This window comes from Schistocerca americana, chromosome X (genome assembly GCF_021461395.2).
Source record: "Schistocerca americana isolate TAMUIC-IGC-003095 chromosome X, iqSchAmer2.1, whole genome shotgun sequence".
In the NCBI taxonomy this organism is placed as follows: Eukaryota; Metazoa; Arthropoda; class Insecta; order Orthoptera; family Acrididae; genus Schistocerca; species Schistocerca americana.
Genome location: NC_060130.1, coordinates 761,379,783 through 761,406,576, shown reverse-complemented (window position 1 = coordinate 761,406,576; position 26,794 = coordinate 761,379,783). Strand labels below are relative to the sequence as shown.

General features: G+C 43.3%; 1 protein-coding gene across 1 annotated transcript in view; it reads right to left on the bottom strand.

The window, feature by feature from the left end:
* LOC124555196 (dedicator of cytokinesis protein 3) overlaps positions 1 to 26,794 on the bottom strand; it is a 448,693-nt gene that overhangs the window by 167,578 nt on the left and 254,321 nt on the right. Inside the window, exon 3 of the mRNA XM_047129040.1 lies at positions 12,341 to 12,425. Coding sequence (XP_046984996.1) covers positions 12,341 to 12,425 — 85 coding nt within the window. The remainder of the gene's footprint in view (positions 1 to 12,340; positions 12,426 to 26,794) is intronic.

Sequence of the window (26,794 nt, the reverse complement as noted above, 5' to 3'; positions counted from 1 at the left end):
TCGGCAACTTGCGCGTCGATGGGGATGAAATGATGATGATTAGGACAACACAACACCCAGTCCCTGAGCGGAGAAAATCTCCGACCCACCCGGGAATCGAACCCGGGGCCCTAGGATTGACATTCTGCCGCGCTGACCACTCAGCTACCGGGGGCAGACATCCGCCTACTAATTTCCATCATGCCCCGCGGCTAACCGTGCAGTTTGAACGTCCTAACGCAAACCGTTCAGAATTTATGATGATTTTATTTCATATAGCTTAATAGTTTTCACCCTGTACAATCCCCATTAATAGAGAAAAGAGACCCTTAGGACAAGGTACGGAGGAGTGAACGGGCGTCGGCTTTCGCACTAAGAAGCCTCTGGTACCAGCCGAGACGCTCTGTCGTCTCTCTGGGTCGACCGCTTCCTTCTTGACGCTGTGTTCGGCCGTGGTTTATCCATTCCTGTCGACATCGTCGAATGATGGCACAGCTCCTATTCCGATGTCGAGCGATTCGCCGATTACTCCACTCAGCTTCTTTTAGCCTAACTACACGTCCTCTCTGAAATGCTGACATCTGCGTATACTGACTCGCCTGTCTGCGAGGCGTAGTTACTGTCCAACTGAGTACACGGAATTTAATCCGCAGCCTTTATGCCCTGGTATCCTTGCCAGCAGCGCAGTGAAATTGTGCTGCAGCGTCACACATTCATCCTTCAGCCGCCAAAGTTTACGAAAATGGTTCAAATGGCTTTGAGCACTATGGGACTTAACATCCGAGGTCATCAGTCCCCTAGAACTAAGAACTACTTAAACGTAACTAACCTAAGGACATCACACACATCCATGCCCGAGGCAGGGTTCGAACCTGCAACCGTAGCGGTCGCGCGGTTCCAAAGTTTACAATTTCGCATTACCCGTCGATATCTACATGAACAACAATGTTTGACCATTTCCATAAGTCCTTCGTGGTACGCCGCTTTTGTTTTTGTCTTAGAGTGCACATTAAGGTGCAAACACCCCACATCAAATAAAAAAATAAAAAAAAGAAAACATGATGAAGGTATTCGCGGAGAAATACGAAAACGCTGAAAATACAACTTACAGAATCAGCATGGACTTCTTAAAGATCGTAACCTGCAAATATAACTGTGTCCACGCAGAGATCCTGCACCATGCTACGGACTGTCTAGCATCTACGTATTTTTAAATCTTGACCTTAGGGACGCCAACGAATAACCACAAGATTACGCAGTAATTTCACTTCAGAACAAATAAGTAAAATGTATAGGTATTATCTTTATGCCTTTTCCCATTCGATAATCTAAAGGAACTTTATTCGATGCTAGTTACAAAGACATGTTATTACGAACTGTTATGAGTTAGTCTTGGTTCTGTATGTTGTTATACTTTTTCTTAATGAAGTGCTTGCATGGTATGTACACCTAACGCCTAATACAACAAAAATTGTAAATAAAAGAATAAACACACTACTAATTTGTCTTCTCCGCTCGTAAATAGTTGACTCGATAAAAGGTAAAGTCTTATATCTTTTTGGCTGGAATTCTCCTGGGCGTTGTTCAACAGCCTAACTTGAATGGCTTTCTTTCGCGAAGTGTGCATTGTGTCTTAAGAGTATCAGTCTTGTGTAGCTGGCTGTCGTGACTGCGACTAGAGTTTTAGTGTTACACTACTGGCCATTAAAATTGCTACACCACGAAGATGACGTGCTACAGACGCGAAATTAAGCCGACAGGAAGAAGATACTGTGATATGCAAATAATTAGCTTTTCAGAGCATTCACACAAGGTTGGCGCCGGTGGCGACACCTACAATGTGCTGACATGAGGAAAGTTTCCAACCGATTTCTCACACACAAACAGCAGTTGACCGGCGTTGCCTGCTGAAACGTTGTTGTGATGCCTCGTGTAAGGAGGAGAAATACGTAGCATCACGTTTCCGACTTTGATAAAGGTCGGATTGTAGCCTATCGCGATTGCGGTTTATCGTATCGCGACATTGCTTTTCGTGTTGGTCGAGATCCAATGACTGTTGGGAGAATATGGAATCGTTGGGTGCAGGAGGGTAATACAGAACGCCGTGCTGGATCCCAACGGCCTCGTATCACTAGCAGTCGAGATGAGAGGCGCCGGCCAAGGTGGCTGAGCGGTTCTAGGCGCTTCAGTCCGGAACCGCGCGACCGCTACAGTCGCAGTTTCGAATCCTGCCTCGGGCATGGATGTGTGTGATGTCCTTAGGTTAGTTAGGTTTAAGTAGTTCTAAGTTCTAAGGGACTGATGACCTCAGATGTTAAGTCCCATAGTGCTCAGAGCCATTTGAACCATTTTTTGAGATGACAGGCACCTTATCCGCATGGCTGTAACGGATCATGCAGCCACGTATCGATCCCTGAGTCAACAATTGGGGACGTTTGCAAGACAACAACCATCTGCACGAACAGTTCGACGACGTTTGCAGCTCGGAGACTATGGCTGCGGTTACCCTTGACGATGCATCACAGAGAGGAGCGCCTGCGATGGTGTACTCAACGACGAACCTGGGTGCACGAATGGCAAAACGTCATTTTTTCGGATGAATCCAGGTTCTGTTTACAGTATCATGATGGTCGCATCCGTGTTTGGCGACATCGCGGTAAACGCACATTGGAAGCGTGTATTCGTCATCGCCATACTGGCGTATCACCTGGCGTGATGGTATGGGGTGCCATTGGTTACGGTATGGGGTGCCATTGGTTACACGTCTCGGTCACCTCTTGTTCGTATTGACGGCACTTTGAACAGTGGACGTTACATATCACCTGTGTTACGACCCGTGACTGTACCCTTCATTCGATCCCTGCAAAACCCTACATTTCAGCAGGATAATGCACGACCGCATGTTGCAGGTCCTGTACGGGCCTTTCTGGATACAGAAAATGTTCGACTGCTGCCCTGGCCAGCACATTCTCCGGATCTCTCACCAACTGAAAACGTCTGGTCAATGGTGGCCGAGCAACTGGCTCATCACAATACGCCAGTCAGTATTCTTGATGAACTGTGGTATTGTGTTGAAGCTGCATGGGCAGCTGTACCTGTACACGCCATCCAAGCTCTGTTTCACTCAATACTCAGGCGTATCAAGGCCGTTATTACGGCCAGATGCGGTTGTTCTGGGTAATGATTTCTCAGGATCTATGCACCCAAATTGCGTCAAAATGTAATCACTTGTCAGTTCTAGTATAATACAGGGTGATTCAAAAAGAATACCACAACTTTAGGAATTTAAAACTCTGCAACGACAAAAGGCAGAGCTAAGCACTATCTGTCGGCGAATTAAGGGAGCTATAAAGTTTCATTTAGTTGTACATTTGTTCGCTTGAGGCGCTGCTGACTAGGCCTCAGCGTCAGTTGATGCTAAGATGGCGACCGCTCAACAGAAAACTTTTTGTGTTATTGAGTACGGCAGAAGTGAATCGACGACAGTTGTTCAGCGTGCATTTCGAACGAAGTATGGTGTTAAACCTCCTGATAGGTGGTGTATTAAACGTTGGTATAAACAGTTTACAGAGAATGGGTGTTTGTGCAAAGGGAAAAGTTCTGGACGGCCGAGAACGAGTGATGAAAATGTAGCACGCATCCAGCAAGCATTTGTTCGCAGCCCAGGAAAATCGACTCGTAGAGCTAGCAGAGAACTGCAGATTCCACAATCAACCGTATGGAGAGTCCTACGAAAAATGTTAGTTATGGAACCTTATCGCCTGAAAGTGGTTCAAGCACTGTCTGCAGCTGATAAGATTAAAAGAATCGATTTCTGTGATTTTATCCTTGCTCAAATGGAAACAGATGAATCTTTCGTTTCAAAAATTCTGTTTAGTGATGAAGCAACTTTCCACACTAACGGGAAAGTCAACCATCACAATGTCTGTATATGGGGCACTGAGAATCCGCGGGAAACAACTCAGTATGAACGTGACTCGCCTAAGGTGAACGTTTTCTGTGCCATTTCAGCCAATAAAGTTTTTGGTCCCTTTTTCTTCGAAGGTGCTACTGTAACTGGACTACAGTATCTGGAGATGTTAGAGAATTGACTGTTCCCTCAGCTCGAACAAGACGCACAACAATTCATATTTCAGCAGGATGGAGCGCCACCACATTGGCACTTATCTGTCCGTAACTACCTGAACGTCAACTACCCGAGGCGATGGATCGGCCGCCAGGCAGCCCGTGACAGAGCACTTCATCACTGGCCTCCAAGAAGCCCTGATCTTACCCCCAGCGATTTTTTCTTATGGGGGTATGTTAAGGATATGGTGTTTCGGCCACCTCTCCCAGCCACCATTGATGATTTGAAACGAGAAATAACAGCAGCTATCCAAACTGTTACGCCTGATATGCTACAGAGAGTGTGGAACGAGTTGGTGTATCGGGTTGATATTGCTCGAGTGTCTGGAGGGGGCCATATTGAACATCTCTGAACTTGTTTTTGAGTGAAAAAAAAACCTTTTTAAATACTCTTTGTAATGATGTATAACAGAAGGTTATATTATGTTTCTTTCATTAAATACACATTTTTAAAGTTGTTGTACTCTTTTTGCATCACCCTGTATGTTTGTCCAATGAATACCCATTTATCATTTGCATTTCTTCTTGGTGTAGCAATTTTAATGGCCAGGAGTGTATATTTCTGTTTCTGATCTACTGGTGGGGGGAGGGGGTTGTAATTATTAAACTTACGGTACCTGAGTCAGTGTCGACGGAAAATTATTTGCCGTACCGCTACCCAACTTTAGACTGTGCGCTGCAGGATTTGCGTTATTAGTAGTGTTAGTGTCATGAGTTGCCGTTAAACGCCGGTACTGGTACGGCGACGTTGGGTTGAAACAAAAGCCTCAGTGTGCATTACGGTTGCAGACAGTCAACATGGGTCTGGACAGCGTGAGCAGTGCTTTACTCGTGAAGCTATTTTATCGAGATAACAGCAATAATGCTGCTGCTCTTCGCGAGTATCGACGCTTTACAAGAATATGGAGAGCTCCTCTTCCGCAACGGCGTTGAAAAAGATTATTCGGATATTCGAATTAACTGGCGAGTTGGGAATTGCTCCAGCGAGAAGCCGACGCCAATTGCGTCAGAAATTGTAGAAGTAGTTGCCGTTGCCACGGCTGAGCGCAATGGTTGGTTGGTTGGTTGGTTTGAGGAAGGAGACCAGACAGCGAGGTCATCGGTCTCATCGGATAAGGGAAGGACGGGGAAGGAAGTCGGCCGTGCCCTTTGAAAGGAACCATCCCGGCATTTGCCTGGAGCGATTTAGGGAAATCACGGAAAACCTAAATCAGGATGGCCGGACGCGGGATTGAACCGTCGTCCTCCCGAATGCGGAGCGCAATGTGCAATCTTCAAGCAGTGCAGTCAGCTGGATATCCCATGGTCCAGAGTTCGAAAATTGCTGCGAACAATAATTGTGAAATGATATCCGTAGCCGCGCGGAGTGGCCGCGTGGTTAGAGGCGCCATGACACGGATCGTGTGGCCTCTCCCGCCGGAGGTTCGAGTCCTCCTTCGGGCATCGGTGCGTGTGTTGTTCTTAGCATAAGTTAGTTTAAGTAGTGTGTAAGTCTAGGGACCGATGACCTCAGCAGTTTGGCCCCTTACGAATTCACACACATCTGAACAGTTTTTGATATACTTTCAAACTTCAGATTACTCACCAACTTTTGCCACGTGACACCAACATTCGAGAAGACTTCGCTCTTACGTTTCTTACAAGGGTTCAAGTTGACGACATGTGACCTTGTAAAATTTTGTGGAGTGATAAAGCACTGGGAATCGTCACCGCCAAGAGACGTTAATGAAGTTCCCCTGCATAGTGAACGCGCCACTGTGTGGTGTGGCTTCACGGCACAGTTCGTGATTGGCCCATATTTCTTTGGAGAACTCAGACGCCAACGACCGAGGACGTGCAGCACGAACGGCACACGTTACTGTGATGTGCTGGGCCAGCATGTGACCCCTGCTCTGCAGGAGAGAGCTGCTTTGGATTCAACTGTTTTGATGCACGAAAGAGCTCCATCTCACATTGTTAGTGAGGTCACTCTGTTACTCCGTAACACACTTGGAGAAAACCGAATCATTGTCCGATCGTTTCAAACTGCGTGACCACCAAGATCACCAGATATGAACCCGTGTGTGAGATTTCTGGCTGCATGGTCACCTAAAGGTCGGGGCTTATTAACGGGACACTTACACACGTTAGAGACTGAAGATGAACATAGCGAGGGAGGTTATCAACATTCCATCTGAAATGTTTCGGACAGCAGTAGAGCAATGTCTAGTGCTGCTACAGACTTCCGTGGATGCAGATGGTCGCCACATTAAGCAGCGTTTGTAACCTGGAACGCAAACATCGTACGCAGTTGACAAATGTTACCCTCTCATGTGCAAATTTAAATATGTTTCTTTCAATGGTTTATCCGTTATTTCTCTTCCACATGTCCTTACAAAAGTTTCCTACCAATGAACCAAAGTCTGCCATCTGGTATATCAATGACTGAGTGAATCTATGTGATCATTCTACTTCATATCCTCCTCCCGCCCCCTCCCCCAACAAATTGTTCCACCCAGCCTATGGTGACCGGTTATCTTGTGCGAATGTGCTACAGCACACAATAAATATCGCACTAAAATTTGGCCATTTATCGTAGAATGCGATCCGGAAATCGCACTAAAGTTACGTCATTTCTCTTCTAATGCGTGCTGATATGCAAAATAAAATGGACGAAAACATGTTTTGTAGCACTCTCTCAGAGATAATTAGAAACCAGTATCGAAGGCTGTGCTACGATCAACTCACAGAAAACCTGTCTGTCTTTGTCTGCGCATGCTCTAATGTTAGTTCATACCATCTGGCATTGGTCACAGCACCCGGTCAGTATTTTTCTTTGAAATTGGGTGTAACATATCGTGCAAACGTACAGTATGAATGCTTTCAGAAGAGCACCTGCCAAAGTGGCCGTGTGAGTGGTCAAGTTCACTGACTGGTAACTCGTACACATGGGTCCGATTCCTACTACTACTAACCTTTTCTCATCTATTTCATTTCTCATAATATTAAACAATTACTTATAAAATTTAAATATGTCTAAACAGTTCAATTTATATACACAAAATTAATATATTCAATTTAGTTACGATTACTACCCTTGTAAGTCAAAAGGCTATATGCCACCAAATTGTAGCACAGTGATAAAAATTTTGCACAAACCAGCACTGCACCCAGGAATTTGTATAATTTGGTTCAAGTGGTTCAAATGGCTCTGAGCACTATGGGACTTAACATCTGAGGTCATCAGTACCCTAGAACGTAGAACTCATATCCATGCCCGAGGCAGAATTCGAGCCTGCGACCGTAGCGGTCGCGCCGTTCCAGACTGAAGCACCTAGAACCGCTCGGCCACAGCGGCCGGCTGTATAATTTGAATGAGCCCAATTTGAGTCAATGATGTCACAATCGCAGGATAATACGTTCACAGTTTTACATTTATGAATATTAATGCAAGATGCCAATCTCTGCAACAGTTTGAAAACTGTCTCTTACATTTGTGCATCTTTGAACATGGTACTCCATTACACGTAACCATGGCAAAAAGTCTGAGGTTACTGTTAGTATTGCCTACAAGGTCATTAATATACAACACGGACAGCAAGGATCCCTACCCAATTTCCTTTGGCATGCCAGAAATTATTTTTACATTTGTCGATGACTGTCCATCCGGGCCATGCTGATCTTCTCTGAATCGTCCCACTTTTAGTATATACGACGCTTGACGTGGTGTAAAGAGCGACGCCATGGACAGTGAATGACTGGAAACGACTGACTCAGAATTAGGAATTATTCTTTATCCTGTTGCAATCTGACGGAAGGGTTTGGTTTTGGCGAATGCCTGGAAAACGCTACCTGCCGTCATGTGTAGTGCCGAGGCTGAAGTACGGAGGACGTGATGTTACGGAATGGGGATGTTGTACGTGGTTAGCGTGTGGTACTTCATTGCGCTTAAGGAAGCAGTAAATGAGGGCAAATATAAATACATTTTACAGCATCGTATACTGCGTACAGTAGATGAGCAATTCGGAGACAACCAGAGAATTCACCCTGTCTTAAAGCGGCGTCTGTGAACAATGATTTATAGACAGTATCATTCCTGAAATGGACTGCTCCAGTCCGCCCCCCCTCCCCCCTCCCCCAGAATCCAGACCTAAACCAATGGAGCACCTTTTTGATGAGTCAGAACGCCGACATCACTCCAGACCCCAGCGTCCAACATCACTACCTTCTCTGGGTTCGGCTTTTGAGAAAGAATGGAACATAAGAACATAAAGTGAAGCTGAAGTAATTCTTAATGGACATTAACTTGGTTTCAGGAAAATCGATGTATTCAGATCTTGCGCTTAGTAATCAAAGTAGAACCAGAATAGCTTAATGGGCGAGACAGAGGAGGATATCACACCAATCGAAGGAATCAACTTACTATAGAATGTACGACTATGTTCCTAATTCACAACTGAATAAGCTGATGTAAGGGCGTCGTAGTTCATCTGAATTCCCTTCCAACATTATGCATGCTCTAAGCTGTGTGACCAGTTCCTCGACCACTGAAAAAAAAAAGTGCTCGATGCATTGCCAGCCGTTATGTAGCAGCTGTAGCTGTGCTTGTTCAGCGAGAAATTCTGCTTAGTTGAGCGAGACTTAGATTGCTTCGTTTCGTCCCGCACACCATTTCATTCCAACGGAAACTCTCATTCCAGTGCACACTCACTGCAAAGTGAAGCTTTCTTTCTGGAGCCAAAGTTTGGCTCGTAACATTTCTGGATATTCACCTTGCTGAAATCTGATTCGGTTGTCATGCATGACTGTGCTTACTTCTTATTTAAGATAGGCAGTCATATACTCGAAGCTTGCTATCCGAACTGCTGGCGTGGATGTTACACCAGGTGACAGATAAATTTCATAGAACAAGCAGCACGTGAACACTGAATCACTGCATTTGTAGTGCTACAATTCCATAGCCAGCACGTCACGCTTTTATTGTAGTGTAAACAGATATAAAATATTATAACTTTTAACAAGTTCTCATGTCCCATGGTTCAAATGACTCTGAGTACTATGGGACTGAACTGCTGAGGTCATCAGTCCCCTAGAACTTAGAACTACTTAAACCTAACTAACCTAAGGACATCACACACATCCATGCCCGAGGCAGGATTCGAACCTGCGACCGTAGTGGTCGCAGACTGTAACGCCTAGAACCGCGCGGCCAACCCTTCCCCCCAAATTAAGTGTCTGCAAAACTGCTTGCTCCAATAATGTTCGAATGTGTGTGATATCTTATGGGACTTAACTGCTAAGGTCATCAGTCCCTAAGCCTACACACTACTTAACCCAAATTATCCTAACGACAAACACACACACCCATGCCCGAGGGAGGACTGGAACCTCCGCCGGGACCAGCCGCACAGTCCATGACTGCAGCGCCTTAGACCGCTCGACTAATCCCGCGCGGCGCTCCAATAATGGAATAGCCTTATAGCTACTTTATAACTGGGACGGTGGTAGAAGTACCTAACTCGTCAAATCTTGTTATTTCTTTTGCATTGCACCATTTCAATCACTTTTCTAGGAGTCAGTTCTGCTCTTTATATAGCTGTTGGCTGATACGAAGTACATGACACTTCCACATTTAATAAACATATACGAGGGTAATCCCAAAAGTAAGGTCTCCTATTTTTTTATAAGTACATAGACTTGTTTATTTCTACAATGGTTTACATCAGTTTACAGCTTGAACATTTAGCTATTTTTCAACGTAATCACCATTCCTGTCGATGTATTTTTGTAGACGCTGTGGCAGTTTTTGCATGCCCATGTCATACCAGCGCGCCACCATGCTGTTCATAAAGTTATGAACCACTTCTTTCACCTCGTCGTCTGAGCTGAATCGCTTTCCAGCTAAATGTTCTTTTAAGCTAGGGAACAGGTGAAAGTCACTGGGCGACAAGTCAGGACTATAGGGTGGGTGGGTGGTTATGTTCCACTGAAACTGTTGTAGGAGAGCAACGGTTTGCGAGCTTTGTCATGGAGCATGTGTACGCTCTTGCTCAACGTTCCTCTTCTCCGGTTCTGAATTGCCCGTTTGAGTTCTTTCAGGGTCTCATAGTACCTGTCAGCGTTAATTGTGGTTCCAGTGATTCAGCTCCGACGACGAGGTGAAAGAAAAGGTTCATAACATTCTGAACAGCATGGCGGCGAGCTGGTATGACATGCACACACAAAAACTGCCACAGCGTCTACAAAAATGCATCGTCAGAAATGGTGATTATGTCGAAAAATAGCTAAATGTTCAAGCTGTGAACTGATGTAAACCATTGTAGAAATAAACAGGTCTATGTACCTATAAATGAAATAGGAGACCTTACTTTTAGGATTACCCCCGTAAATGAGCCATAGCCAAATGCATTTGCATATGACACTCTCGCAACACAGTACTGCATACTTTCCGTATAATCTGACGTTTTGTACGCTCCCTCCCTGTGACTTTTGAATATCACAGCTACAACATTCCGAGTGTTAACGTAAAAGTTGATTTTCTTAAAATATTTGACAATTAATCGACGACCATTTGTCCATGTTACCCGAACTGATTAACAAAACTGAATTTAATAACTACTATAAAGAATAAAATCTGGAGGTAGTAACGACTTAAGAGCAACAAGCTGAGCTAAACTTTCTAAATCTGGAGAAAGAGGTGGGAAACAGAGGAGTGCTCTCATAGACTGGTGACTGTTCTCGCGACTGCACTAAGTAAGTGGACACCGACAATTTTTCCAACGTTGGTAACGATAGAAGTACACAGCAACCACTGGCGTTTAAGGTGCTTCAATATGTATGTTGTATAAGTGGAAACTAAATACGTCATTGCGTTATAGGTACGTCAGAAACCGAGCTCTGGCAATTACGAGACGTGTTCCATCAGTAATTCAATACATTTTGCATCTGAAAGCTGGTTTGTTTCATTCAGGATTCGAATACACCATGTAATTTCCCTCTCTTTTGGCTACAAAACCACATTCTTCAACAAAATCTCCGTTGAATGCGACGGCATTACACCACCTTACTGCGAGGGCCTGTATGCTCGCATGGTACCACTCCACTGGTCGACATCGGAGCCGACGTCTTGCTGCACCAATAACCTCCCCATCATCCACGTACTGCTTCCCGTGGAGTGCATCCTTCATTGGGCAAAACAAACGGAGGTCGGAAGGTGCGATATCTGGACTGTAGGGTGGAAGAGGAAGAACAGCCCAATGAAGTTTTGTGAGCTCCTCTCGGGTGCACAGACTTGTATGAGACCATGCGTTGTCAAGAAGAAGGAGAAGTTCGTTTGCATTTTTGCGGCATCGTTGCGACGTGAAGGAGGACACCAAACAGAACAACCCTTCACAGTCCCAGAAGACCGCCGCTATGACTCTACCGGCTGAGCGTGCGGCTCTGAGCTTTTTCTTCCGAGGAGAGGTGGTGTGGTGCCAGCCCATGTACTGCCGTTTGGCTTCCGGTTCGAATGATGAATCCATGTTTCATCGCCTGTGACGATGTTCGACAAAAAATGGTCACGATCAGTCTCGTAACACGCAAGCAATTTCGCACAGACGGTCCTGCGTTGCTCTTTCTTGTCTTCTGTTACACGGCGAGAAACCCAGACGGCACATATCTTTAAGTATCCCAACTGGTGGATGAGTGTGTCAGCACTGCCAACAGAGACGTCCACTTGTGCAGCGAGGTGCTTGATTGTCATCCGGCGATCACCTCGAATGAGAGTGTCCGCACGTTCCAACATTGCAGGAGGTAAAGTTGTGTGCGGGTGGCCGGCATGCCGGAAATCGGACAGGTTTGCGCGGCCTGTCCGACTCACCCTGTGTTTGTTCACAGCCAGGTCACCGTAGGCATTCTGCAAGCACCTATGAAGATCTGTGATGCTCTGGTTTTCCGTCAAAGAAACTCAATGACGACTCTCTACTTGGAATGCACCACCGTTACAGACGCCATCTGGAAGGCTACGTAAAGCGCCGCCACCTTTCGGAACTTCATGGAACTATAGGAGCTGAAGCGAGAATATTCCATGGCATCTCACAAAAAAATCCGCATTTTTCAATTGAAAATGACCGAGAAAAAATGTATTGCACTACTTATTGCATGTCCCTCGTACATATTATATTAGGGTGATCATATGATTTTGTACAGCCCTTATAAACTGTGACTACATTTAGATATGTGGTAAATTATAACGAGTGACAACTGTAAAACTCACGACATTGTACAGCTCCACTATGCTGACGGTATCAGGATCCACCATATGCACTCCCATACGAGGCACCAAGTCCAGGCCAAGTTTCCTGCAACAAATACAGAGCCGATGAAAGATTATTCAGCAGCGATTGCCAGAGAAACACAATCTGGATACCAATAGGTAAGATGTAATCAGGTATCAGTTTCTCTTCCTGTAGCTATTTGTTTCTAATTATAACTAAATCAAAAACTGTTAAAAGAAAGTTATAAACTAAAATGGTGACACGGTCGGGCGAAAGACAAGTCTAGAAATAAACATTTTCTCATGATATGCACGAAAGATGCTAAAATATATGGTTATGAATTGTCTTGTTGGAATATATTACGTTAGTTTGGTGAAGCAAAGTTTTAAATCCGGAGGTTCGAACTTTCCTAAGGTAATGGATGCTGATGAAAATTATCAGACTTTGTACCAGCCGCGTGATACCCAATGTCGACGTTTTCGTGCAGCATAGCACCCCAAAAAGGATGCTAGATATGATCCTGAAACAACAAAGTTTACATCTGTAGTGTGCGAATTGCGTTGCAGTTACCTTACAAATTATCACTCGGTTTCAATGATATCCGCTTTGTTATTGAGCACGTTTTAGAACGTGATGCTGAACGAATGAGATATACGAACTCTGGGTGTGATTCCGGCATCGTTGTCAGTTTAACCTATAACAAACAGCAGATGTTCCTCGACATATATGGTAAGCTGCAGAGGGCAAAGCCATAAAATTTAGTCAATATCGGGAACCGCGAGGCTGCTTCGGTCGCAGGTTCGAATCCTGCCTCGGGCATGGATGTGTGTGATGTCCTTAGGTTAGTTAGGTTTAAGTAGTTTTAAGTTCTAGGGGACTGATGACCTCAGATGTTAAGTCCCATAGTGCTCAGAGCCATTTTTTTGGCAATACATTCCAAGACCGCTATACTCCAACCGTCCTTCCTTCCTCCGTATCTTATTAGAATAACTACGATACTGCAATGCCTGTGTTATTCTGATTTACGATGCAAAGTTGCATGCATGTCCGAAGTAACAGGTATTGCGACGACTACAGCCGTTATAAAATACATTAAAGGCATTCGCAGCTGATGGTTGTCCATACTCGCAATTGCGAATACATTTGGTGTATTTCATAACGGCTGTAGTCGCCGCAGTGCATGCATGCATGTCCAAAGGAACTTTGCATCGTAAATCGAAATAACACAGGCCCTGCAATATCGTATTTATCCACTGACACCGGGCAAGCGACGTTCAAGTAAAATGTCTCTTGACGACGTATGAAAGTTTGGGTCTGGCCGTGAGTTGTGACGGATAGCCAAATGGTAAGGCAACCGCTGGCGATAAGTGGGAAATCCGGGTTCGAGTCCCGACTAGACACAAATTTTCACTGACGTCATTCCATTCTACAGCTGATGATTCGCAATTGCGAATACGATTAATGCATCAGAATGACGTTCGGCAACAACGAGATAAGTAGATACGGGTGTCTGTTAGAAATAGAATGTAGGAAGGCAAGCCATGGTCTTCCCAACGAACAGCGAGCAAGGAAACCAAAGGAATATCTAAATCCTAATGACCGGTTATCGCCTGTTACCTCGTATTTCGTAGTACATCCTTCTCGTTGTGTAGCGCGTAATAGTCCTGCCATAGTCTCACAGAAGGGCGGATACATCGTCGATTAAAATCGTACAGAATAAGATCACTCACAAAGCTATTGAACATTCCTAATTCTTAAAAAAAATACCTGAGAGACACATCCAGCGCCACTCAGGTCCGACGTGGTTCAAGATCCCGTACCAAAATGAAGATTGTTTTAGAAATAATATAATACTTGGCTAATCATACAACGGATATACAGCCAGCGCTCACCATGCAGTAAAAACTTACGCTTTAAGCTGGTTGGCGTGATTGGCAGATGGGACTCTACGGTTATAGTTATCGAGTCGAGAGGAAGCAGCATCACTAAAGTGGTCCCTAGGACTAGCACAACTACTGGAACCAGCTGACAGGTTCCAGGGAGTTCGTTAATTGGTAGGGTCCGTACTCTGTCAGAATAGAGAAATACTAAAGATGAGTATGTACGAGGTGCATTCAAGTTCTAAGGCCTCCGATTTTTTTTCTCAGGACTGGAAAGAGATAGAAACATGCGCATTGTTTTAAAATGAGGCCGCGTTCATTGTCAATACGTCCCAGAGATGGCAGCACCGTACGGCAGATGGAATTTTACCGCCAGCGGCGAGAATGAGAACTGTTTTAAATACTTAAAATGGCGACGTTTTCCTTACTTGAACAGCGTGCAATCATTCGTTTTCTGAATTTGCGTGGTGTGAAACCAATTGAAATTCATCGACAGTTGAAGGAGACATGTGGTGATGGAGTTATGGATGTGTCGAAAGTGCGTTCGTGGGTGCGACAGTGGAGAGAATTGTTTAGGGGGATCGCCGAATGACTGTTGAACAGATCGCCTCCAGAGTTGGTATATCTGTGGGTTCTGTGCACACAATCCTGCATGACGACCTGAAAATGCGAAAAGTGTCATCCAGGTGGGTGGCACGAATGCTGACGGACGACCACATGGCTGCCCGTGTGGCATGTTGCCAAGCAACGTTGACGCGCAACAACAGCATGAATGGGACTTTCTTTTCGTCGGTTGTGACAATGGATGAGACGTGGATGCCATTTTTCAACCGGGTAACCGCCAGTGCTGAAAAAATGATGGTGTCCATGTTCTGGGACAGCGAGGGCGTAATCCTTACCCATTGCGTTCCAAAGGGCACTACGGTAACAGGTGCATCCTACGAAAATGTTTTGAAGAACAAATTCCTTCCTGCACTGCAACAAAAACGTCCGGGAAGAGCTGTGCGTGCACTGTTTCACGAAGACAACGCACCCGCACATCGAGCTAACGTTAGGCAACAGTTTCTTCGTGATTACAACTTTGAAGTGATTCCTCATGCTCCCTACTCACCTGACCTGGCTCCTAGTTACTTTTGGCTTTTTCCAACAATGAAAGACACTCTCCGTGGCCGCACATTCACCAGCCGTGCTGCTATTGCCTCGGCGATTTTCCAGTGGTCAAAACAGACTCCTAAAGAAGCCTTCGCCGCTGCCATGGAATCATGGCATCAGCGTTGTGACAAATGTGTACGTCTGCAGGGCGATTACGTCGAGAAGTAACGCCAGTTTCATCGATTTCGGGTGAGTAGTTAATTAGAAAAAAAATCGGAGGCCTTAGAACTTGAATGCACCTCGTAGAATATTGCACTTTTCTCAGCGACATTGATTTATAATCGACATTCTATTCTGCAACTTTTCACAAAAAAATCAGAGTCATTAGTTTAATGCCTCAGACCTTTGGGTATATTCATCCGTTTTATGTCTGACCAATTACTGAGTCGTGAACCTGTCGATCAAGTTCTTTCGTAAAAGTATACGATGCAGTCAAATGAAAACGAGACATATAGGGAAAAGGTAAGTAAACTACAAATTATTTCAAAAGTAATCGCCTTAACAGTTAACACATTTATCCCCTGTGAGACAGTACCTTCACGGAAACATGTTTGTGATTACATACGGAACCATGATTGTACCCTGACGTGCACTTCTTCTTCGTCCGAAGCAAGTCGACGGCCACAAAAGTGTTTCTTCAGAATTCCAAAAATATAGAAATCTCGTGGAGAGAGATCGGTACTGCATGGGGGATGTTAAGGGCTTATCAGCGAAACCCTGGCAATATGTGGGCGGGCAGAAGTTTCGCTGGGAAGCCCTTACAATCCTCCGCACAAGCTCAATCTCTACCCATCCGATTTCCAAATTTTTGGAGCCCTGACGGAAGACATTCGTGGTCGTCGATTTGCTTCGGACGAAGAGGTGCACGCCTGGGTACAACAATGGTTCTGTAGGAAACTGCAAACAAGTTTCCATGAAGGTATTGTCTCACAGTGCGATAAATGTAGTAACAGTTATAGTGATTACATTTTAAACAGTAACCAGTTTACTTACTTTTTCCAACCTGTCTCGTTTTCATTTTGCTGCATCTTATACTACGTTGTCTAGAAACCTTTTTCCTCTCACCTACAAGCAGTTCCGTTACTCGTAACTAAACCAGTTGTGCGAAATCCATAAGTAGGTCAGTGATGTGATTCTCCCGACAAGGACACTAGAAACGGAAAAATAAATGTTATTTTAACGCATCGTCGGCGTCGAGGTTATTAGGGACGAAGCACAAGCTAGGAAATCGGACGCATTTTTTTCCAAGGAACCTGAGGCAGTTAACCCCGTGGAAAAACTCAATCAGGATGACTGATCAAGGATTTTAGCCCTACTTCAGAATACGAGTACAATGTCGTATCCAATGCGCCACCACTCTCGTCGTGGAAGGGAAAAGACTATACGATGCTTTGAGTGTGATCTGACTTACAAGCAACGCAAATACACTGAAGAGCCAAAGACACTGGTACACCTGCCTAATATCGTGTAGGGTCCCCGTGAGCACACAGAAGTGACGCAACATGATATAGCATGGACTCGAATAAAGTCTGAAGTCGTGATGGAGGGAACTGACACCATGAATCCTGCAGGATTGTCCATGAATCCGTAAGAATACGAAGGGGGAGGGGGGGGTGGAGATCTCTTCTGAGCAGCACGCTGCAAAGTATCCCAGATATGGTCAATGTCACCTGTCAGAGTCGTATCTAGTCGTATCAGGGATCCCATATCACTCCAACTGCACATGCCCCACACCATTACAGAGCCTCCACCAGCTTGAACAGTCCCCTGCTGACATGCAGGGTTCATGGATTCATGAGGTTGTCTCCATACCCGTACACGTCTATCCGCTCGATACGATTTGAAACGAGGCTCATACGACCAGGCGACATGTTTTCGGCAGCAATTTCAGGAAGGGTTGCACTTTTGTCACAATGAACGAGTCTCTTCAGTCGTCGTTGGTCCCGTTCTTGCAGATCTTTTTCGGGCCGCAGCAATGTCGAAGAGCTGATGTTTTACCGGATTCCTGATATTCACGGTACTCTCGTGAAACGGTCGTAAGGGAAAATCCCCACTTCATCGCTACCTCGGCGATGCTGTGTCCCATCGCTCATGCGCCGACTACAACACCACGATCAAACTCACTTAAATCTTGATGTGCATTTTCATGTTTTCGCGGCGTAAAGACTGTTCCATAAAATTTCGGGCGTGCAGCCGCATAAATTCAGTTTATTCTTCTAATATTTCGGCTGAATACCATCCAGCCATCATCAGAGCAAGCCGAGGTGACTAACGTTGCAGCACTTGCTCCATCCTTTTAACTCCACTTGCTCTGTCCTTTTAACTCGAGGAGCGGGGTTACTGAGTTCTTTAAGTTTTTTATTAAGATGCCGTGTCCGTTGGCGACGAATTTAATTAATACAGAGAGCGGCTTCAGCTTGGATGGAATCCGGCAATTCCTGTAATTAAATCACAAAGACGTCGCGACGGTTCAGCTCTCCGTGACACATCGATATCACTGTGTGGATCGACTGCGCAGCCATAGATTTAATTTCCATGTGTATGTTAAACCTCTTTGCCGCCTATCAACGTCTCTGGCGCCTTGTGTATCTTTGGCCGCATATGCAGTGGTTCAGTCCTCGAGTTAAAAGGACGGAGCAAGTGCTGGAGCGTTAGTCACCTCGGCTCACTCTGAAGATGGCTGGACGGTATTCAGCCGAAATATTAGAAGAAGAAACTGAATTTATGCGGCTGCACGCCCGAAATCTTATGGCACTGTCTTTACCCCGCGAAAACATGAAGAGGCACTTCAAGTACCTCTTCGGGGAGGAGATGGTTTTAAATGTTCGCCAAAGACACTCGAGAGCGAGGTTATTGTGCTCTTTAATTTTTTTTTTTTTTATTATTATTGAGATGCCGTGTCGGTTGGCGACGAATTTAATTAATAGAGATAGCGGCTTAAGCTTGTATGGAATCCGGCAATTTCTGAAATTAAATTACAAAGACGTCGCGACGGTAAAGCTCTCCGTGGCACATCGATATCACCGTGTGGATCGACTGCGTAGCCATAGATTCAATTTCCATGCGTATGCTTCGACCATAGATATTGGTAGACTGGTCATGACGTATATTTCGTGGCACCAACATCTCTACTGCTATACCACGTGACTATTGGCAAAACAATGGTGGTATCCTGTTGTGCTTATGGTTGTACCGAGCGTTTTGTGAAGGGAAGTAACATTAAATTTCACGTGTAAGTATTATTAGTTTAATTTAGCGACATTTCTTGAATACTGATAAGCTATTGTGTGTATCATATCCTTACCCGGAACGCCACAGTTACGTAAATTGAAGTGCTGTGTGTGTTTCCAGGCGCAAATTGCAATCGTATATATTTCTTGAAATGGTAAGCTACAAAGCTGCTTTTTCCCTTTCGTATAGGTTTCCAAAGGATGAAGGGCGCAGGCAGATGTGGATACAGGCAGTGAAACGAAAAGATTTCAAGCCTACTGCGCACACACGCATCTGTTCGAAGCACTTTGAAGAATATATATATATATATATATATATATATATATATATATATATATATATATATATTGTGTGTGTGTGTGTGTGTGTGTGTGTGTGAGAGAGAGAGAGAGAGAGATATTTATTACCAATAACCCTTCCCACTCCAAAAGCAATGGCAATGTGCATTGCTACTACATAAGAAGAAAGGATGATTTTTACTATCCTAGATTAAATCTGACTTTGGTACAAAAAGGGGTGAATTATGCTGGTATTATTTTAAAGAGCAATTTGCAAAAACAAGTTAGGGGTTTGATTTCTCATCAGGGTTTAGTTATATTTTGTACTTCCCAGTCACAAAACATACGAATATCAGAAACAGATACTGAATACCATTTGCAAAAAGGTAGTTGTATGGCCTTTGCTAGTTTCCAGATAATAAGCTGTAATGTTTGGGATAAATAATATGCTGCTACAAAAATCTTTGGTCATTTACCAAAAAGCATTAAAAGCCTGACAGATAGCCAACCAGCATTTAAAATCAAACTAAAAGAATCTATGAATGACAGCTCCTACTCAGTTGACTATTTTTAGGTATAAATAAGTGACTGGAAGAATTGTCATGTAATGATAGTTCTACCTTTCATTAAACTGACACATCATTGCAAAGTATCGTATTCAAGATCTGTGGAACAAGTATTCATGTAAGTAAGTACTGATTTTGTAGATATCTTATTTGATACACCTACGACACAAACTGTTTAAACCAAAAACGAGCTTTCAAATGGAACTGCTTTACGTTTTGTGAGTGAACGACACAATTGAGTTCGATACATTCGATGTGAACACGTGTGTTTACGTTACAGGTTTCGTTGTTTATGCCGATTTATGAAGTCTATAACACTTTCTACAACCAAGGCACTAAAACACACACACGCAATATTTACATTTTATGCAGTGCATAACGCGTATTGTTAGTAGAGAATGCATCTCATAATTGGTAACACTGAAATATTCGCAGCGAATATATTGCCGAACATCGAAAGTGTTTCAGCAGTTCACAAAGTTCATTGTGAAGTAATGGCTGTAAAACTAAATTTGTACAGTGGTTACGCAATAATTTATCACTTCTAGCTGTGTTTACATAAGCTACATTTAATGTGGTGAAGTTAGCAGGAAATCCACTGAGAAATACTGGAAGTGAAATCAGGAATCAGAATGCTGCCTTGAACTCCCGCCGACGTTCTGCCAACAGTCACGTGATTCTACGTTGCAGCCACGCCAGATGTATAGCCGCTGCACTGCTTGCCCAGTCTATTAGTATCTATGGTCGAAGGTTACACCTCTTTGCCACCTATCAACGTCTCTGGCGCCTTGTGTATCTTTGGCCGCATATGCAGTGGTTCAGACCTCGAGTTAAAAGTATCTCTGTATTTGAATAGGCATGAATATACCAGTTTCTTTGACGATTCAGTGTATAATAGTTTGAAATGTTTGAGTTTCATCTTTGGGTGTTCTATCTTATGGATTGCTGAGACAATCGGTCAGTTCTTCTGGAACTATACCATGTCAGCATTGTTGAAATAAGAATTCGTATTCCTGGATCCAGTCGATATCAGTGTCTACTGAGACGCAGTGTTCCTTCCTGGGAGGAAACGAGAAAACCAGTCTTTGAATTTTCGAATTTATGGGTAGGTTTTTTTAATGACTTGCACAGATCGTGAAACATATAATCTCTCTGGACGTATGTGGGGCCGAAGCCAAATTCATTCATAAATACATCAAACGCGCATTTAACAAAGAATTAAAGTACGTCCAATAAACAATTTTCATTAAAGAATGTGAAAACAAAATTGTAATATTCTAGGTGTTACAGAAACTTTAAAGAAGCTTAAAGTCATTGGATAATGCGAGATAGCGCAAATTACTTTACAACAAACAATATACATTGATAATGCGAAACAAACATAAAGGATAAGACGTTTTAGGTATTCTGTAAAAGATTAATATTTTCGAAAACGCAAATAATTGCATAAAAGAACAGTCAACATTTATCCTCCAGTTTTTCCGTGTCGTTTGTTTTATTACTTTTTAAAAATATTCTACACTATAAAATTAGCTAACACTGATAAATTATCGTTCGACGATGCAGTGGAGAGCAGCTAAGTAGAAGTAAATTTACTCTTTCCTCTTGATTAGATGAGCATATATGGTGACGTATTGTCTTACAAGCGAGTTAACTGAGAAGGTTACGCTTTAGAGCCAAATGTATGGGGGGTAACAAAACCTTATTTCTTACGAAAAACGGCGCCTTTGTTGGTCGATGTAATGATAGTAATATAACTGCATTTGTAATATATTGAGTCAAAGTTTCGTCATTTGTTGAGATTTGCAGAAAATTATTTTTATGTAATTCATAAGAAAAAATGTGTTAGATACTGCGTTCGGTGATTTACAGGCACTTCAATCTGCATTTCTAGCGCCTTTCATGCTCTTATTTACCTGCTGATATCATAGTTCTTGAAGAATATCAATGATTTACCATGGGTAAAATCTTTTATAATAAATCTACCGTGCCTAAGACATAGGTTGCTTTATTTTTGCATCCAGTGTGATAAAAAGGGCTCCGCTGAATCCGAAATTTCTTAGCCACCATCGCCAAAGTATTTACGAGAACGGGATAGGCTTTACTTCTTGCAAAATAACGTTAAACTGCTCAGATCCTGTTTGTCCTTCGTCAAGGCACTTTATTATTGAGGTATTGGGTAATATTAGTCTATTGATGTACTCTGCATTACATTAATTACTGTCGAGCATTCGCTCTGAACTCGGTATTTCATTTAGAAGGTAATTAAAGCAAATTAATGAGTTTGTTGACAGCAGATCAACCTGTTAAAGGAGAAAGGTTTCTGTGAACGACTGAAATTCTGGGAAGAGAATAATTAATCATTTCGGTAGACAGTGAACAGCGTCAAAATTAGCGCTATATGTTATAATTAAAACGAAAAGAAGCGCTAGATAAGACCTGTAAGCAGGTTTACTTGTTTCGTTCCGTTTTAGTTAGAGCTTAACATTCAATGCGGCAAAATTATTCGCGGTTGATTTTCAATAATATCTTGTATTTATGAGGAAAAAATGAGAACATCTTTGATAAAGCAGTCACAAAATAGGGCGTGAGAGATCACCTACATCTATACTAGACAATCCATCGTACGGTGTGTGGCAGAGGGTACTTTCGTACCACTTTCCTCCCCTCACCCTCCCCTGTTCCAGTCGTGAATGGTCCGCGGGAAGAAAGATAGTTGATAAGCCTCTATGTGACCTCGAATCTCTCTAATTTTACCGTTATTGTCTTTTCGCGAGATAAACGTATGGGTAAGCAACACATCGATTGATTCTTCCAGGAACATACGCTCTCATAATTTTACCAGTAAACCAAACTGTGATGCACAACGCTTCTCTTGCAGTGTCTGCCACTGGCGTTGGATGAGAATCTCCATGATGCTTTCGCGCTTCCTAAATGAATCTGTGACGGAACGCGCTGTTCTTCTTTGGATCATCCCCGTTTCCACTACCAATCTTATCACGTGCAGATCCCAGGCTGACGAGCAATATTAAAGAATACATCGAATGATAGGTTTGTAAACTACCTTCTTCTTGGATGGATTCTTCTTGGGAATTCATGCATTGAGTGTCAGTCTGGCATTTGCCTTACCTGAGTTTAGTTTCATGTAGTCGTGCCACTTTAAATCGCTCCGTACGCATATTACCAGATCTGTAATTGAGGTCATGCTTTCCGTCATTGTTCTGTCATCGTGTGATCATATGACAATGGGTGTTTTTGCCTGTTTATGCGCAATACGTTACATTTGTTTATTTTGAGGCTCAACTGCCAGTCCATACACCAAGCGTCGATTGTCTTCAGGTCTTATGTATTTCGGTACAATATTCAAGCGTTGCGACTTCTCAGCTATACTCGCGAAAAGCCTCACTGAGCTTCCGATGTTATCCACTGGAGCGTTTAGGTATATTTTGAAAAGTAATGGTTCTGTAACATTCCCCTGGGGCACACTTATTTTTAAGTCTGAAGATTTTTCTCTGTTAAGAATAACATGTTGTGTTCTGTTTGCTTGTTATTCTTAAATAAAGGCACAAAGTTGGTTTGATATTCCGTGCGCTAGTATTTTATTCAGTAGGCGACAGTGCAGAAATGTATCGAACGCCTTCTGGCAGTCAAGGAACATGGAATAACTAGGCGCCGGTACCTACTGGTTTCTATGTCTCGTGGACGAGCTGGGTGTCACACGATCGTTGTCTGCCGCATACATGTTCGTTCCTACAGAGGAGATTTTTAGTCTTCAACTTTTGTAGTTCTGTCTTCCTCAGTTACGTGTGATATTACGGTATACTGATAATTTTTACTTATGGACCGTCAGACAGCATCTGAATAAAACACAATTTTAGTGCCATAAGCGTTTGCCTTTATTTTCTGCAAGGCATCATCAGTGGCAGGTTGCGTGGACAATTTCTTACATCTTACGCTCCTGTTGCATTTTTGGTGTTGTTCTTCTTCTCATGGATGCCAATTTGCGGTTTTTTTCCACATTCCACAGCACTATGAACTGAACGCTTGTTTCAATATAATGTTTTGGTTTCTGTTCAATGTAATGTTCAAACAGAAACCAAAACATTACATTGAAACAAGCGTTCAGTTCATAGTGCTGTGGAATGTGGGAAAAAACCGCAAAGTGGCATTCATAAGAAGAAGAACAACACCAAAAATGCAACAGGAGCGTAAGATGTAAGAAATTGTCCACGCAACCTGCCACTGATGATGCCTTGCAGAAAATAAAGGCGAAACGCGTATGGCACTTAAATTGTGTTTTATTCACATGCTGTCAGACGGTCCATAAGTAAAAATTATCAATATACCATGAGATTTTCAATCTTCAGCAGTGTCATAACAAGGGAGCATAAAACGTGTTCCAAAAATTCTGCAACACTCATCTGACGTCAGTGATATAGGCCTACTGTTATGTGCGTCTGTTCGACGACTCTTCTTGAAAACTGGAATGACCTGCGCTTTTTTCCAATCACTGGGAGCGCTTCTTTTCTCCGGAGACGTATAGTGCAATGCTGATACAAGAGGAAAAACTTCACCCTCGTACTATATGGAATCGTATAGGTATCCCATCAGATCCAGTATTCTTTCTCTGTTGAGCGATTTTAGTTGGTTTTCTATCCCGCGGTCACTAATTTTGATATCTGCCATTTTGACTTCCCTGCGACGAATTTAAGGATGACCGTAGTACGATCTTCCCCAGTGAAACAGTTTTGGAAAAAGTAGAACAAGGTTAGTTGGAGGAACAACAGACGCTAAATTTCGTTGACTGGTGAAAAAAATAAACGAAATTTATTTTGAGCGTAGGGTTCAGTGCTTAACCGCTGTACCACGTTTCTGCGGAAGAGGAACAGGATATAAGGGAACTTGCAGTATTTAACTTGTCGTCTACGTGGCTGCGCCCAGTGGAATTACGCGCCCATAAAAAAATCACTTTTGCGCACAGTATTCCTGGAAACTACCTGCAAGCCGACACTTCTAGTCCGCCAAAAACGTTCCGTATGTCCGCAGCGAGGTGCTGTGCCGCCCTGGCCGACGCCGCTATGCAAATGACCAGCAGCGTAAATATCCTGATGCCGATGGTCGACATAACATTCTGCAATATGACCTCTTACATACGCATACTGCACTGGTTCTACGAAGGTAATCCCAAAAGTAACGTCTCCTATTTTTTAATAAGTACATAGACTTGTTCATATCTACAGTGGTTTACATCACTTTACAGCTTGAACATTAGCTATTTTTCAACATAATCACCATTTCTGACGATGCATTTTTGTAGACGCTGTGGCAGTTTCTGTATGCCCATGTCATACCAGCTCGCCGCCATGCTTTTCATAAAGTTATGAACCTCTTCTTTCACCTCGTCGTTGGAGCTGAATCGCTGGACCACAGTTAACGCTGACAAGCACTGTGAGACTCTGAAAAACCTCAAACGGGCAATTCAGAACCGGAGAAGAGGTCTGTTGAGCCAGGGCGTACACACTCTCCATGACAACGCTCGCCCACACATCGCTCGGCAAACCGTTGCTCTCCTGCAACAGTTTCAGCGGAACATAATCACCCACCCACCCACCCTCTAGCCCAGTGACTACCACCTGTTCCATAGTTTAAAAGAACATCTGGCCGGAAAGCGTTTCAGCTCCGACGACAAGGTGAAAGACGAGGTTCATAATTTTCTGACCAGCATGGCGGCGAGCTGGTATGACATGGGCATACAAAAACTGCCACAGTGTCTAGAAAAATGCATCGACAGAAATGGTGATTATGTCGAAAAATAGCTAAATGTTCAAGCTGTAAACCGATGTAAATCTTTGTAGAAATAAACAGGTCTATGTACTCATAAAAAAATAGGATACCTTACTTTCGGGATTACCCTTGTAATTGCTTTAACGTTTAAACCCTGGATTTCCTTCTTATATGATGCATCCTCTATCCTAATTCGGAGATCATGTTATGCACTGTCACATTAAAAGTTTTGTATTTGTTATTACGTGGATTATTTTACGACACATATTGTGTGCTCATAGTATTTCATACTTCATATACAATTTTACAAAGGTAATAAACACAATTATATGCAGAATCATAGTTATAAAGGAGATTGCCTTCATGTTTTAAAGTCAAATATAGAAGACGAGCGCATATAACGCTAGGACTGAGAGGTGCTACGTGCAGCTTACGTCACTTGTGTACGATTTAGATCTTTAGTTACTTATGTTCTGGTACATTACATTTACCATCTGCTGATCCACTAGCATGGACCATATTTTATTTTACGTCTGTTTTAAAGTATACTGTGGCAAGTGGAAGAGACATGATTTTTAAAATCCAGTGATTGTAATTTGGTTTTGTGTTTCGCACTGTAGTTTATGAAGACCCAGTCGTAAGTAAAAATTTTTTGATTGTGTCCGACAGAAAATAAATTAGATTGTAAAAATTTCAGGATCACTACTGTTGTTCGTGCATCCCCAATCCAGTCATCTTCAGCAGTCGTTGCCAAACCAAAGCTACCAATGCGAATCGATACCACAGATATTAGCGACGGCATGCTGCAGTCCACAAAGACGTATGGGAAACGCTACTGAAGACGACGCCTCCCCTCCCAGCATAGCAGCGCCCTCACGCTGAAGTCAGTATAGTATAGAGCTAGCAAGAGCTCTGCCCCAGTTCCAGACGTCAGCTACGGCAGTCAACATCATCGAGTAGGACAGTGACAGTTAAAGTTCCTGAGGAAATGTACTTCCTAATGTTGAACATTGATCCTCAAGCGAAGTGATGTTAATTAGTGCGTCAAGTGATGTTCTGCTATTCCGTGACAATTGTAAATTATCCAGTACTACTATGTCAAAGACATGTGTCAAAATTAAGTAAATCTTTTATTCAGTTCTGTAATAAACTTAACTGATATTTCACATGTAGCTAAAAATGAACCATCCCCAGAGCACTCAAAGAACCCACAGCTGTGGCCGGACGAAAGTACACTACTGGCCTTTAAAACTGCTACACCAAGAAGAAATGCAGACGATAAACGGGTATTCATTGGACAAATATATTATACTAGAACTGACACATGATTACATTTTCTCGCAATTTGGGTGCATAGATCCTGAGAAATCGGTACCCAGAACAACCACCTCTGGCCGTAATAACGGCCTTGATACGTCTGGGCATTGAGTCAAACAGAGCTTGGATGGCGTGTACAGGTACAGCTGCCCATTCAGCTTCAACACGATACCACAGTTCATCAACAGTAGTGACTGGCGTACTGTGACGAGCCAGTTCATCGGCCACCATTGACCAGACGTTTT